Source organism: Cokeromyces recurvatus, assembly GCF_025118155.1.
Source record: "Cokeromyces recurvatus strain NRRL 2243 chromosome Unknown BX663scaffold_1, whole genome shotgun sequence".
NCBI classification, from domain to species: domain Eukaryota; kingdom Fungi; phylum Mucoromycota; class Mucoromycetes; order Mucorales; family Mucoraceae; genus Cokeromyces; species Cokeromyces recurvatus.
The window spans coordinates 2,285,045-2,297,617 of NW_026251387.1; the positions used below are offsets into that span (position 1 = coordinate 2,285,045).

A 12,573-nucleotide genomic window follows, 5' to 3' on the forward strand; every position below is an offset into this window, starting at 1 on the left:
AAACAAAAGGCTGTAAATAGTTAGCCATTGTATAATTCAAGAATAAGTGGATATAATCAATTATGGATTTGATGTATATAAATTACAGTAGTTATAATAAATATCAAGATTCAAAAGCATTGACTTCATCACATGGGAAAGCTTACTACTATCGTTCGCTTTTTTTTTTTTTTTTTTTTTTAGATCGTCCAAATCTGAAATGATATTTCTAAAAAAGGTTTTAAACAAAAGCATTTTGTATAACTTGGTTTAAAATTATTCTTAGATCTGAAAATATTACAATTAAAAAAGATAATTGAAAAGAAGACAAAATGATTTCTACATGTGTAAAAATAAATGCTTAATAAAAGAAACTTAATATATAAGATAATATGAGTCTTTTCTCCTCTTTACTCGAAGTTTGTCTTTCAAATTGAAAACTTTACAAGAGAACGTACATAAAAAAAAACCACCCATTTTTTCTATTATAAGCTTTTTTTAACCAATCAAATAATACAAAATTCTAGAAATTTTCTATGAGACAAATTGAAAAAAGCGTTTTACTTTTGTCATTTAAACAAATATAGACTCCGCACTTTTTTAAAATATTTATATTGGCTTGATTTGTATTAAAAAAAAAAAAGGATTTATATAAATTAACCTATTTTGGTGGTTATGAAAAATAATAAACATGAAGTAGGATCTATATCAACTCAATCCTCAATTATAGAATTTCTTAGAAAAAGATGTGTAATTGCACCATCTGTCGAAGAAGATCCTCGTTTGTTAAAGCCTTCAATGAAATTATGGATTATTGCATGTGTTTCTATTGTTGGTTGTACTGGGGGATTTGCTAGTACAATTTATTTTCCAGGTAAATATATATTCATATATATTGATTTATATATAGAATACTCAGTAACAGAAGATCAAACCAATATTTTCGATTTTTAGGTCTTCCTTATGTCACAGCTGAGTTACATGCACCACCTATTGCTACTACATTAACGGCAGCTCTTTATATCTTATTTTTAGGTATTGCACCTGTTATATGGGCAGCTATTTCTGAATATTTTTATATTCGCCGTTTTTTATTTTTGGTTGCTATGTTTATTTTTACAGTAACATCCATTGGTGCTGCCTTTGTAAATAATATCTGGGCTCTTATTGTAGTTCGTTGTATTCAATCAGTGGGTGTTTCTAGTGGTCAATCTCTTGGAGCTGGTTATATTGCTGATTTATATCCTATTGAAGAACGTGGAGCTGCATTTGGTAAATACATGTTTGGTGTCATTTTTGGTCCATTGCTAGGTCCAATTATTGGTGGTTTTCTCATTATGAGTAATTTAAGTTGGAGAGCTACCTTTTGGTTTTGTTTCGCATTTGGGTTTTTTATCTTGATTATTACTTTTCTTTTTACACCAGAAACATATCGTGATAATGCTAAGTTTGATGTAGAACTTCCTATTGCTACAAATGAAAGGATATCACTATCAAGTGATCAGAATAGCAAGTGTGATGATGAATCTAATGTGTCTACTATTGATGAAAAAGATAATTCTAGTCAACAATCTATAGCTACTGTAATGAATGATAAAAACCAAATCGACAAGAAAGAGTATCAAAAAACGGTTATTAAAGAAAATCAACAATTCCCAAAGAAAAGGTTTAATCCCTTTGCTGCGTTTGCACTTTTACGCCATCCCTTTATTTTCATGTCATCTATTACTGCTGGTATCTTCTTTGGTGCCATGTTTGCGACTGAATCTATTCTTCCTACTGCTTTTAGTAAAACGTATGGATTAGTCTCATGGCAAACAGGTCTATGTTATCTTGGTGCCGGTATTGGTAATTTAAGTGGAGCTCTAGTAGGTGGTCGTTTATCAGATCGTCTTTTATTACGTTCACGTCGACTTCGTGGTGGTATTCCTAGAACTGAGGATCGTTTAACTGTCAATATTTGGATTGCAGGTTTTATTTTTAATCCTTTAGGTTTATTACTCTTTGGTTGGGTAGTTGAACATCATTTGAATATATGGATAGCTATCGTTGCCTTTGGTATTCAATGTTTTGGAAATGTCCAGGTAGTGACCACAGTAACTGCTTACCTAGTTGACTCTGTTCCTGGTCGTGGTGCAACTGTTACAGCTGCTGTAAATTTTGTTCGATTCGGAATTGCTTGTATTCTAACTATCATTTCTACACCCATGATTGCTGGTCTTGGTACTGGTTGGACTGCAACGTTGTTTGCATGTCTTTCATGGTTTGGTATGTTACTTATGTTGATTTTAAAGATTTGGGGTGAATCTATTAGACGTTTTAGTGGTTATTAATACCACATATCTGTATATAAGTATAAATATATCCCCCTTTTTTATTTCTTTTTTTTTTCTTTATACATGTATGTATATGTATGTATAAACTTTATGTTAGACTGTCATTATAAAATATTAAATATTAAACATTAGATATTAGCTTTAAAATTTATTGACTGACTGACTGACTTATTAGAATGTATTATGATATGCATTATACAATTTTATAGGCTGTTCAGCAAAAAAAAAAAAAAAAAAAAAAAAAAAAAAAAAAAAAATAATCCAGCTTTGCTTACGAAATGAAGACATAAAAATAATACATTCCCTCCTCTTTTTTTTTCTTTTCTTTTTTTTTTTAAGTTTAAAAACATGGCTGAAGGTTTCTAATATATTTTTATGAATTTTAATTATTCCATCTAAATGATTCATAGATCATAAATACAAACAGAAGCTAACAGAATTAAGAAAAAGAATTAGAGATGTTGAAGAGGTATATAATCTATTTTTCCCCTTTTTTTTTAAATGGAATAAAGATCATCTTAATAAAAGATGCAAAAGTTCTTTCACATGAAATTAAATGTTTATCTATGACCCAGGAAAACAACACGCTTAACATTAAATTGTTTAAAGCTCGAAAAAGTGTTCGACATTTAAAACTGGAGAGAACGTAAGTTGATAAAAAAAAATTAAAAATAATTAGCTTCACGTATGATAATAGGTTTTTACTTGATCGAATGGAGAAATCTACTCATCTTCCTCCAGATTACAATAGTGATAATTCAGAAGTTGACTCAGAAATTTATCCTCATGAGGAATTGGACAGTGTAAAGCATAAAAAAAAGGGGAGGAAAGGGATATAAACAATAATTATTATTATTATTATTATTAGATTCAGGGCAATAATAAGCATGATAGATCAGAGAAATTGATTGCTAATAAGCCTCAACGTAAAAAGAAAGACCCTAATGCGCCAAAAGGGCCCGGCAATGTTTTCTTTTTGTTTTGTCGATTAGAAAGAGACAAGATAAAAGATGAATGTCCCGCTGAAAATCCTAGTGAAGTAACAAGACTTCTAGGTCAAAAATGGAAAAGCCTTACAAAAGAAGAAAAAAAGGTAAGCTTTTATTATTCATTCTTCTTAAAGAAGATCTAATTCTGTTGTTAGAAATATTATGATTTGTATAAACACGAACTTGAAGAATACGAAGAGGCAATGAAATCTTATAATACAAGTACTAACACAAGTGATATAAATGATATAAGCGTGGTGTCATCACCAGCACAGTCTATAGACTTTACAAATGATCATACACAACATCATGATTCTCTTCTGGATGATGATATCGTTATCCAGTCTGATAGTTATCATAATACACCTGAACCTTCCGCTTAAGCATTTAAAATAATATGTTATTTTAGTTTCTTTTACCCTTTCTTTTCATTATGTACCTAAAGTAAGATTTACAGATAATTCTATGCTCCAATATATAATTTGATGTTTTCAGATCTATTTCTTGATAATGTCACTAATAAAGCAATAGATCTTTTTTTTTTGATAGTGCTTACTAGCATTAAAAAAAACGAGAAGAAAAATCTTGAGTTTCAAAGTAATTACTAATAAAAAAAAAGCTTGCATTTTTTTTTGTTATCAAATACAACAATGTCATACTCTATTAAGCTTTTATAGACAAGTTTATCATTAAAAACAAAGCAAACTTTTTGAATTACTACACTGGAACTTTCGTTCGCTGTATAGTCTCTTTAAAAACAATGAAATTCTTATTGGATAGACGATTTTGTTAAATTTTGTGAGTAGTCTTAGTCATGATGCCCCTGTTAGTTTTTTCTTTTTTTTTTTTTTTCTTTTTCTTTTTCTTTTTCTTTTTCTTTTTCTTTTTTTTTTTTTTTTTTTCTTTTCTTTTAATTTTGCTTTCTTATAATAATTTTACAAAATGAGTTTCCTTCGTACTGCTACTAGATCAGTAAGTTTATGTTTTATTATGGCTTTAAAGAATTAATTCTTTTACCTTCATTAAAATGATTATTAACTTGAAAATTGAATTATGACTGTATTACCTTTTTTTTTAATATATATAGTCTGCATTCCTTCGTCCCATTAGAAACTTGCGTTCACCAACTACTTCTATATTTGCTCGTTGGATTTCAACTGAAATGAAAGAACGTTTAGATAAGGTAGACATTGATTAATAATTCACAAGTAACTGTCAAATTAATTAAACACAGTTTTATATTTAGGACATTAAATCAAACGACGTAGTTTTGTTTATGAAGGGTACACCTGATGCTCCTATGGTAAGATGGATTTGTATGATTAAAGAAAGAATTATTTAAATTAAACATTTATAATAGTGTGGTTTCAGTCGTGCAACTATTCAGATTATGCAAGTTCAAGGTGTTGACTTCAATACTAAAGTTACTGCATTCAACGTTTTAGAAGATCCTGAATTAAGAGAAGCCATCAAAGAATACTCAGAGTGGCCTACAATCCCTCAAGTTTATATTAAGGGAGAATTTATTGGTGGCTGTGATATTTTATTGAACATGCATCAATCTGGTGATCTTGAAGATTTATTGGTAAAGAATGAGATTATCCCCCCTGAGGAAGAGGAAGAAAAGAAATAATCTTAAATACAAATAATAAATACAAATAAAAAAATTGTATACATGAATTTATATATACAACTTCATTATACATAGTTTATTTATTCATGTTTATACTCTGTTGATTTAACAATTTCAATAAATGTGCGAATCTTCTTTAAATCCTTGATGCCGTCTGTTTCTACACCAGACGAGACATCCACCATCCATGGTTTAACTTGTTGAATTGCAGATACTACATTGGTAGGATCAAGTCCACCAGCTAAAATTATAGGGAAATCTTTGTTTCCCAAAAACTCAAATTGTTTGTGATTCACTATATCTTTTGCAATAGACCAATCGAACTTAACACCTTGTCCACCTTGCTGATCAGAGGGTAAGTTAGATACCTTTGCATCAAGTAATACATAATGATGATTTCCAGGCTGTGTCAAATTGGGAATTTGGTTATGATTGTAGGTACTATTATCAATATGACAGGCTTTTATAACAGGCACAGGCAAATAACGAGCCAATTCTACTGACTCCGTACCATGTAGCTGAACAAGATCTAAACCAACTTCAGAAACAACATAATTCATATATTCAATAGTTTGATTCACAAATACACCAACCACTAAAGGCTTCCTTGTACGATTTTCTAATAAGTGACGGTGAATTTGAAACCAGTTGGTTGATGATGCAGCGCTTGACATACACTTTCTGGTCGATTCAGGCTTTATTGAGTGAACCGCTTTAACAATCTCTGTAGCCGTTTCAATTGAGACCTTACGTTTTGATTTTTCCGCAAAGATAAGGCCAATTAAATCAGCGCCTGCATTAGCTGCCTCCATAGCTGCTTCAACAGTTGAAATGCCACACACTTTAACTAATGATCGATTTGGCTCTTTAGAAGCCACTACAGGGTCTTTCTTTTCTAATCCAAGTAGCTCAGTCACAAATGCTTTTAAATTCCAAGCACGCATTAATGCTTCACCAACAAGCACACCCTGCACACCTTCTTTTAAATACATCTCGACATCAGACCTGCTAGTAATACCAGATAAAGCACAAAGCATAGTTCCTTCAGGAACCATCTTGGCCAAACGGGAAGTAGTCTCCATATCAACATCAAAATTATGTAAATTACGATTATTGACACCAATTAATTTTGCACCAAGTGCATTAGCACGAGCCATTTCTTCAGCATTATGAACTTCAACTAATGGTTCCATACCAAGTGATTTTGAATAATTGTACAAGTCATGTAATAACTCATCATTCAACATGGCCACAATTAATAAAATAGTATCGGCACCATAAAGACGACCTTCAGCAATTTGATAGCGGTCCACAATAAAATCCTTTCGCAAAACACAAGGACGATTAGGTAGATTAGAGATCGCTTCTCGAACTTGGCGCATGTCATGAATAGTACCACGAAACCATTTGGGTTCAGTTAATACAGAAATGACACTAGCGCCAGCTAAAGCATATTGCAAAGCTTGTTCGGCAGCGTTTGCAGCAGCATCAATATTACCCTTTGAAGGAGATGCACGCTTAACCTCAGCTAAAAGGGAAGGCGTTTGTTGGGCTAAACGAGAAACAACATCCCTAAGTGGAGGAGCGATATGAAGTTCTAAAAGCTTTTCCAAATCTTTCATCGTTTGACCAGGGACTTCTTTAGCTGCCTGTACATCCTTAATTCTTTGAGCATAAATACGAGTAAGGATAGAGGGTACATCACCACCTGGAGCAGTATTTGTGTTTCCAATCATCGTTTCAGAACAAGTACCTACTGAAGATTTTTTAGATTCATTATTTCTAGAAAGAGAAGTCTCACGTAATTTGCTAGGCAAGACACCAGCGCCAGGGTTTTCGTCCCAAGTGCCACCACGTAGTTTCAAAAAGTTAGCCATCATAACATGGCCATTTTCACATAAGATACTTTCAGGATGGAATTGAACGCCTTCAACAGTGTATTCTTTATGGCGGACGCCCATAATAACATCATCTATCGTAGTAGCTGTGACTTCAAGTGAATCAGGGATAGTAGATGGCATGCCAGCTAAGGAATGATAACGAGTAACCAAGTTGTTTTGAGGTATACCCTTAAAGAGACCACGGCTATCATGCTTAATTGCTGAAGTTTTACCATGAAGTATATCACCTGCATAAGAAACAGTACCGCCATAGACTTCAAACATACACTGCATGCCCATACAAATACCAAGAATAGGAATTTTGCCAGCAAAATGACTAATGGTATCACGGGAGATGCCAGCATCATGAGCTGGATGACCAGGTCCAGGGGAAATTACAATATTACAAGGTGCAAGTTTTTCGATTTCCTCAATGGTAATTTTATCATTACGATAAACAACGACATCAGCGCCTTGAGCGCATAAATATTGGTATACATTATAAGTAAAACTGTCGTAATTATCAATGAGTAGCGTGGTCATTTCTGAAGATTGATATCTAAACTATTTTAAATAACAAAAGAGAAGCTTAATGATTAAGATTAAGTGACTGTAAATAACATTATGACATTTTTCTGACTAAGTCGTTGAAAAAGAAATAAGCCAATAGAAAACCATTTTGACATTGTAAAATTAAAGTAAATAATTAAAATAAATGATTTTAAATCAAAGCAAGTTATAGAACAACTCACTTGTTTAATAAATAGAATTCAATTGATTATAAAGAAGCGTTACTAGTTTTACTTATCATATGTACTTTTTTTTTATTATTATTGTGTATTTACATGATATATGCATTTTCCCTCGCTAAAAATGTGACTATTTCTTAATTATATATATGCTATAAATCTGAGACAGTGGAAGATACTTTATCTCTGACTGTGAATGACTCATTCACCAAGAAGTATAGGCCATACGACTAGAGTAGTATTCTCTGACTTATGCGTCACATCATAAGAATTAGACTATATCTTTATACCATTTTTCTTTGATTTGGAGGATACTTTTGTAACTTAACCTTATAAATAGTATATTTGAATGAAATATCCCTTTTCTTGTCTTTTCTTTTTTTATAAAGTACCTTTAGTTTTATTCTTCATACACTTTACTATAAGTGTTGTATACTTATATATCTTATACCCGTAAGCACTAAAGTATTTTGACAAAATAATTGATAAATCTTGACATTCCAAAACTCCCAAATTATAGAATACATAAAAATTACTAAATGACACTCTAGATTTAATTTGTACATATGATATATTAGTAATACAAACTGTACAAACTCTAGTATGAAAAGTGCTTTCTTATATAATACATAATATTCCATATAATAGTTATAAATTCATAAATGTTATTTATTAAATGAATAAATCCATAATATTTTTATATGTACTACCATTGCTATGTTTAAGATCAAATATATGCCCCTTTATTTTTACTGCCTCCTTTCATATATTCTTGATTTCCCTTTCCTGTCTTTTTTTTTCATTTTTGTTGATAAATAATATTAGGTTTTATGTATATAAATGTATGTAGGTATGTATGTATGTATGTATGTGTACACATATATTGAATGATATGATTATAAAATTTTCTTTTCTTCTTACCTTGCTTGGGTGTATTCTGTGAATCTGATATAATTGACATTTTTTGATCGTAAATATCATCGTTATCAGATAAGTAACTAGTAATAGGGTTATCTTTTATATAAGAATATAACGAGTTACTATTATATATTAAAATGAAACAATTATTTTTTTCTTTACCTGAATACTGAGTAGTGTCTTCATCTTTTAAACTATTTTGATGCTTTGTGCATTGATTTAATCCAGACATAGAATAAGACTGTTGAAGTTTATTCAAATAGGGTTGAACTGTGGTTGAGCTAGTATTAGAAGGCAAATTCTGATGCATAAGGGGTTGCATTGAAGAAGTATAAGGGAATATTCCTGGATTAGAAAAATTTAGTGAATAGAAAGCATTGGATATAGATTCATCAGTAAATGACATATTATAGCTACAAAACAGACCCTGCATACGATTACAATCAAATAAATTATCTGGATAATAAGAAGAATGAAGTAAAGGATATTGAGGACAATTAATCATATCATTAATCCCAGAAGACGGTTCTATGAGTTGTATTTGGCCTTCAAAATCAAAGGAGTCCGGCTTTTTATAACTTTGAGGAGCCTTCTTCGCTTTTGAATATTGAGTTGCTTTTGTAGAAGTCAATCTTTCAATACTTGGTCTACGGCGCTTTTTGCTGTCGCTTCCATCGGCCATTACTATATTGTCATCAATATTACTCAATTTTTCGTTATTACTAACGTTACTGTTTGTCGTGTGTGCATCAGTATAGGTGTTACCATACTTTGGTCTGGACTTTCTTTCTTTTGCGCGACGATTTTGATACCATACCTGGATACGCTCTAGTGTAGTATTGCATGCATTCATTAATTCATGCTTTATTTCATTACTAGGACGCTTATGTTCTTTATACACTTTTTCAAGTATATCAATTTCACGTTGTGTAAATCTCTGCCGAGGACGAATAGGGATTTGGCCAAACTCTTCGTCCTCTGAAGGTTTTTCGATTTGTTCCTCATCTTTTGTGCTATCATCCTCTGCTACATAATTAGCTTCTCTTGATGAAGTAGAATTATTTCCTGATGTATCGCTCTCACCTGAAAAACCTGATATATTTTCACTTTGCTGATATTGTTGACTACTATCAGCTGAGTTGTTAGTGAAATGAATAAATACATCCAAATCAGTATCTGTTTCAAGTTGAAAGGGTTTTTCACAGGGATTAAAAGATTGTTTTTCCTTTTTCATTATCTTATTAAAAAAAAATCCCTTGGGAAAGGTTAAAAAAAAAATAAAATAAAAAATAAAATAAAAAAATAAATAAAATAATAATAATAATTAAATGATCTACTAACTTTTTATTATTATTATTAATAATTCATATATCTTATTTATCAAGTTTTTATGCAAAATGTTCATACTTATATTAGGAAGCTGTTTTTTTTTTTTTTTTTGTCATTTTAAAATCGATTTATTTGTTTATGAAATAATGATTTTGTCAAGTAATTTCTTTAACATTTAGGATGTTAGATAAGGTCAAGTATCATTGAAATAAGGAAACATATTATTATTTCATTCTTCATATTTTATTCTTTTCAAAATGACGTATAATTTTTGACAATTGAATATTATGATACATGTATTCATATATCTATGTACTTTTTTATTTCTTAAAAGGAAACAATAAAATTTTCAAAACTTTATCACTGCAAAAAATTTGTCCGTTGTACGTATGGAGTATTATATGGCGTACGCGAGTACGACATATAGTACGCTGGTATATGCAGTACGAACGTACTACATATATACGTCGTACTATACGTCGTATTCACGTACTGCATATATGTTGTACTATATGGCGTACTCGCGTACTACATATATGTTGTATTATATGGCGTACTCGCGTACGACGTATAGTACTCCATACATACAACGTATAACTTTTTACATTTGATTGGTTATTTCTTTGAAAACCATGAACCATCATTGGTATTTTGCAGAATAAATAACGTTTATTTACGTTTGATCTTTATTACTTATTGGCTTATAAAATACATTTAATACATATTAGGCTTTTATTATTGCCTTGTTTATTGGACGTTATTTAAAAATAAATATATCGTTTGTTTAGATAAAATGTGGCTTTATTTACATTTAGAATAGTAATAATAATAATAATGGAAATATATAGCAAATGAATTATTACAAATAATAAATTGCTTTTGAAATAATAATAAAAAAAAGGGTATTTCTTGCAATTGATAATAGAAAATACGATTGTACTTACCTTTGCATCTTTAAAAAGAAACAGTACAGATACGCTGCAAATAGTGACAAATGGATAAGAGAAAAGGATAGAGATAATAATGACAGGGGGGTCCAGGAAGCTAAATTATAGCAGTTAAACAGAAGCAAAATAAACAATCTATAATAAACAAAACTGATTAGTTAGTAAATAAAGAATATTGGTATTCAAAAGAATAAAATGCTTACCGAAAACAAAGAAAAAAGGGGTTTTCAAAAAGGACAAAAGCTATTTGAAAAAAAAAAAGTAAAAAGTCCTAAAAAAAGAGAATAAAAGATAAGATTGGTATATCTTATATTAGACAAAGAAAGTATACTTTTGGAATTAACAGATAAATGTTATATTTTATTTTACCTTTTTATATACATTTGTTTATCTGTTTAAAAAGCGTTTGATTAACGATAATAGACAAGTCAGTATATGTGTTAATATAAAGAACAAGAGTTATATACAATAGTTATTATCTTACCTTTAACATATCATTGAAAAATGCTCTGTATAAAAAGAAGAAAACGCTACTACCAATATAAACAAGACTCTTTTGCTATAAAACTATTTTTTTTTTAAAAAAAAAGAAATAAACCTAGTTAGTTTAAACTCGTTGATAAGAATGTTTTTATGTTTTTGTACTACGTTGAATATAACCAAAATAAACATCTATAGATAGAAAATATGATAATTGTAAGTAAATAAACATTAATCTAAAGTAAAGAAAAAAATGATAAAAGAAAAGAAAAGAAAAAGAAAAGATAAGAGAAAAACAATAAAAGAAAAGAAAAGAAAAAAAAAGATAAAAGAAAAACGGTAAATGAAAAGAAAAAAAAGGAAGCGACTCTGACGTAGAAATATAGTAGTTTCTTTTTATTTAGTCCGAAAAAGGAAATTTTCTGGCAGTAATGGATAATGCTAGACGGCTAACATATAAATACCTTTACCAACAAATAATTTATTCTTCAATTACTTACTTTTTATTTTATTCAATCAATTTTTTTACCAGTAAAATCCCTTTTTAACATGTCTCGCTCACAGTATCCTCCTATTGTTCTTAACACTTCTTCCACTGCTCGTTTGCATCCTTCTAGACAAACAGCATCTATTGGTGGCAACAATATTAATGCTGATAATAGAATAAATCAGCTTGAAGAGCAGATCGGTTCTCAAAGCCAAAGAATCTCTCAGTTGGAAGAAGAGATTACAAACTTAAAAAATCAAAATCTGTATCATCAGAGAAAGATCGGTAGGAATCCCGATATGACCGTAAGTATTATTATTATGTAATTATAATGACAATCATTATTAAATAAAATATATAATACCTGTTATTCAATTCAATCAATAGGACAAGATTCACGATGCTTACGAGCAAAGTGGACGTAGATTTGATCCCAGATCTACGTTAAAAGATGGAGGTCATAACGAGCAGATCTTCGATTTTATCTTTGCCCAGGTTAGAGGCAACAACAATCCTGGGGAAAGAGCAAGGAAAGAGATTTCGGCACGCATTAGAAGTGTCTATGATACGGAAAAAAGAAAGCATTCGCGTGCCGAAATCAGCACTCAGGAGCAATTAGATGCTCTAAAAAAAAAGGAAATAATTAGAAGCAGGAAAAATAGAGTAAGTATATACTTAGCATAAAATTTAATACAAGATAAAGTAAATTTAACTTCTTTCTCCTTATATTCTATAGAAATGTAAAAGAAGACTGGCAAAGTTCAGCAAAGAAGGGTCCAGGATTGCGGAAGAATTGGGCGTGCCTTATAATGAATGTCTCCGAATGATCAAGGCATCTTATATGTC

General features: G+C 30.4%; 5 protein-coding genes across 5 annotated transcripts; 4 read left to right on the top strand and 1 right to left on the bottom strand.

Moving 5' to 3' along the window:
* Positions 1 to 777: 777 nt before the first annotated feature.
* On the top strand, positions 778 to 2,312 carry BX663DRAFT_425586 (major facilitator superfamily domain-containing protein; the record flags this gene model as incomplete). Its single annotated transcript, XM_051522495.1, has 2 exons — positions 778 to 853; positions 934 to 2,312. 2 exons carry the CDS (start codon positions 778 to 780, stop codon positions 2,310 to 2,312), a joined length of 1,455 nt encoding a protein of 484 aa, XP_051388331.1.
* A 325-nt stretch (positions 2,313 to 2,637) lies between these two features.
* BX663DRAFT_493892 (high mobility group box domain-containing protein) lies at positions 2,638 to 3,882 on the top strand. The gene is made up of 6 exons (XM_051525420.1): positions 2,638 to 2,673; positions 2,726 to 2,784; positions 2,891 to 2,961; positions 3,013 to 3,118; positions 3,184 to 3,408; positions 3,460 to 3,882. Exons 1-6 carry the CDS (start codon positions 2,664 to 2,666, stop codon positions 3,685 to 3,687), a joined length of 699 nt encoding a protein of 232 aa, XP_051388332.1. The 5' UTR covers positions 2,638 to 2,663; the 3' UTR covers positions 3,688 to 3,882.
* A 314-nt stretch (positions 3,883 to 4,196) lies between these two features.
* On the top strand, positions 4,197 to 4,995 carry BX663DRAFT_493898 (thioredoxin-like protein). The gene is made up of 4 exons (XM_051525421.1): positions 4,197 to 4,276; positions 4,392 to 4,487; positions 4,551 to 4,607; positions 4,665 to 4,995. The coding sequence occupies exons 1-4, from the start codon at positions 4,247 to 4,249 to the stop codon at positions 4,935 to 4,937; spliced, it is 456 nt and encodes a 151-aa protein (XP_051388333.1). The 5' UTR covers positions 4,197 to 4,246; the 3' UTR covers positions 4,938 to 4,995.
* A 22-nt stretch (positions 4,996 to 5,017) lies between these two features.
* Positions 5,018 to 9,718, bottom strand: BX663DRAFT_482531 (indole-3-glycerol phosphate synthase-domain-containing protein; the record flags this gene model as incomplete). The annotated part of the gene is made up of 4 exons (XM_051524438.1): positions 5,018 to 7,381; positions 7,987 to 8,111; positions 8,488 to 8,580; positions 8,647 to 9,718. 4 exons carry the CDS (start codon positions 9,716 to 9,718, stop codon positions 5,018 to 5,020), a joined length of 3,654 nt encoding a protein of 1,217 aa, XP_051388334.1.
* Positions 9,719 to 11,565: 1,847 nt separating this feature from the next.
* On the top strand, positions 11,566 to 12,362 carry BX663DRAFT_493906 (uncharacterized protein). Its single transcript, XM_051525422.1, has 2 exons — positions 11,566 to 11,990; positions 12,092 to 12,362. Exons 1-2 carry the CDS (start codon positions 11,790 to 11,792, stop codon positions 12,173 to 12,175), a joined length of 285 nt encoding a protein of 94 aa, XP_051388335.1. The 5' UTR covers positions 11,566 to 11,789; the 3' UTR covers positions 12,176 to 12,362.
* Positions 12,363 to 12,573: the final 211 nt, after the last annotated feature.

Bases quoted from the DNA above. Each gene is read 5' to 3' on its own strand.
- BX663DRAFT_493892 (XM_051525420.1), top strand. The intron at 2,962-3,012 runs GTAAGTTGATAA...GTATGATAATAG, and splicing joins CATTTAAAACTGGAGAGAAC to GTTTTTACTTGATCGAATGG. The intron at 3,409-3,459 runs GTAAGCTTTTAT...TTCTGTTGTTAG, and splicing joins TTACAAAAGAAGAAAAAAAG to AAATATTATGATTTGTATAA.
- BX663DRAFT_493898 (XM_051525421.1), top strand. From the start codon at position 4,247: ATGAGTTTCCTTCGTACTGCTACTAGATCA. The intron at 4,488-4,550 runs GTAGACATTGAT...TTTTATATTTAG, and splicing joins TGAAAGAACGTTTAGATAAG to GACATTAAATCAAACGACGT. The intron at 4,608-4,664 runs GTAAGATGGATT...CATTTATAATAG, and splicing joins GTACACCTGATGCTCCTATG to TGTGGTTTCAGTCGTGCAAC.
- BX663DRAFT_493906 (XM_051525422.1), top strand. From the start codon at position 11,790: ATGTCTCGCTCACAGTATCCTCCTATTGTTCTTAACACTTCTTCCACT. The intron at 11,991-12,091 runs CTGTATCATCAG...AATATATAATAC, and splicing joins CAAACTTAAAAAATCAAAAT to CTGTTATTCAATTCAATCAA.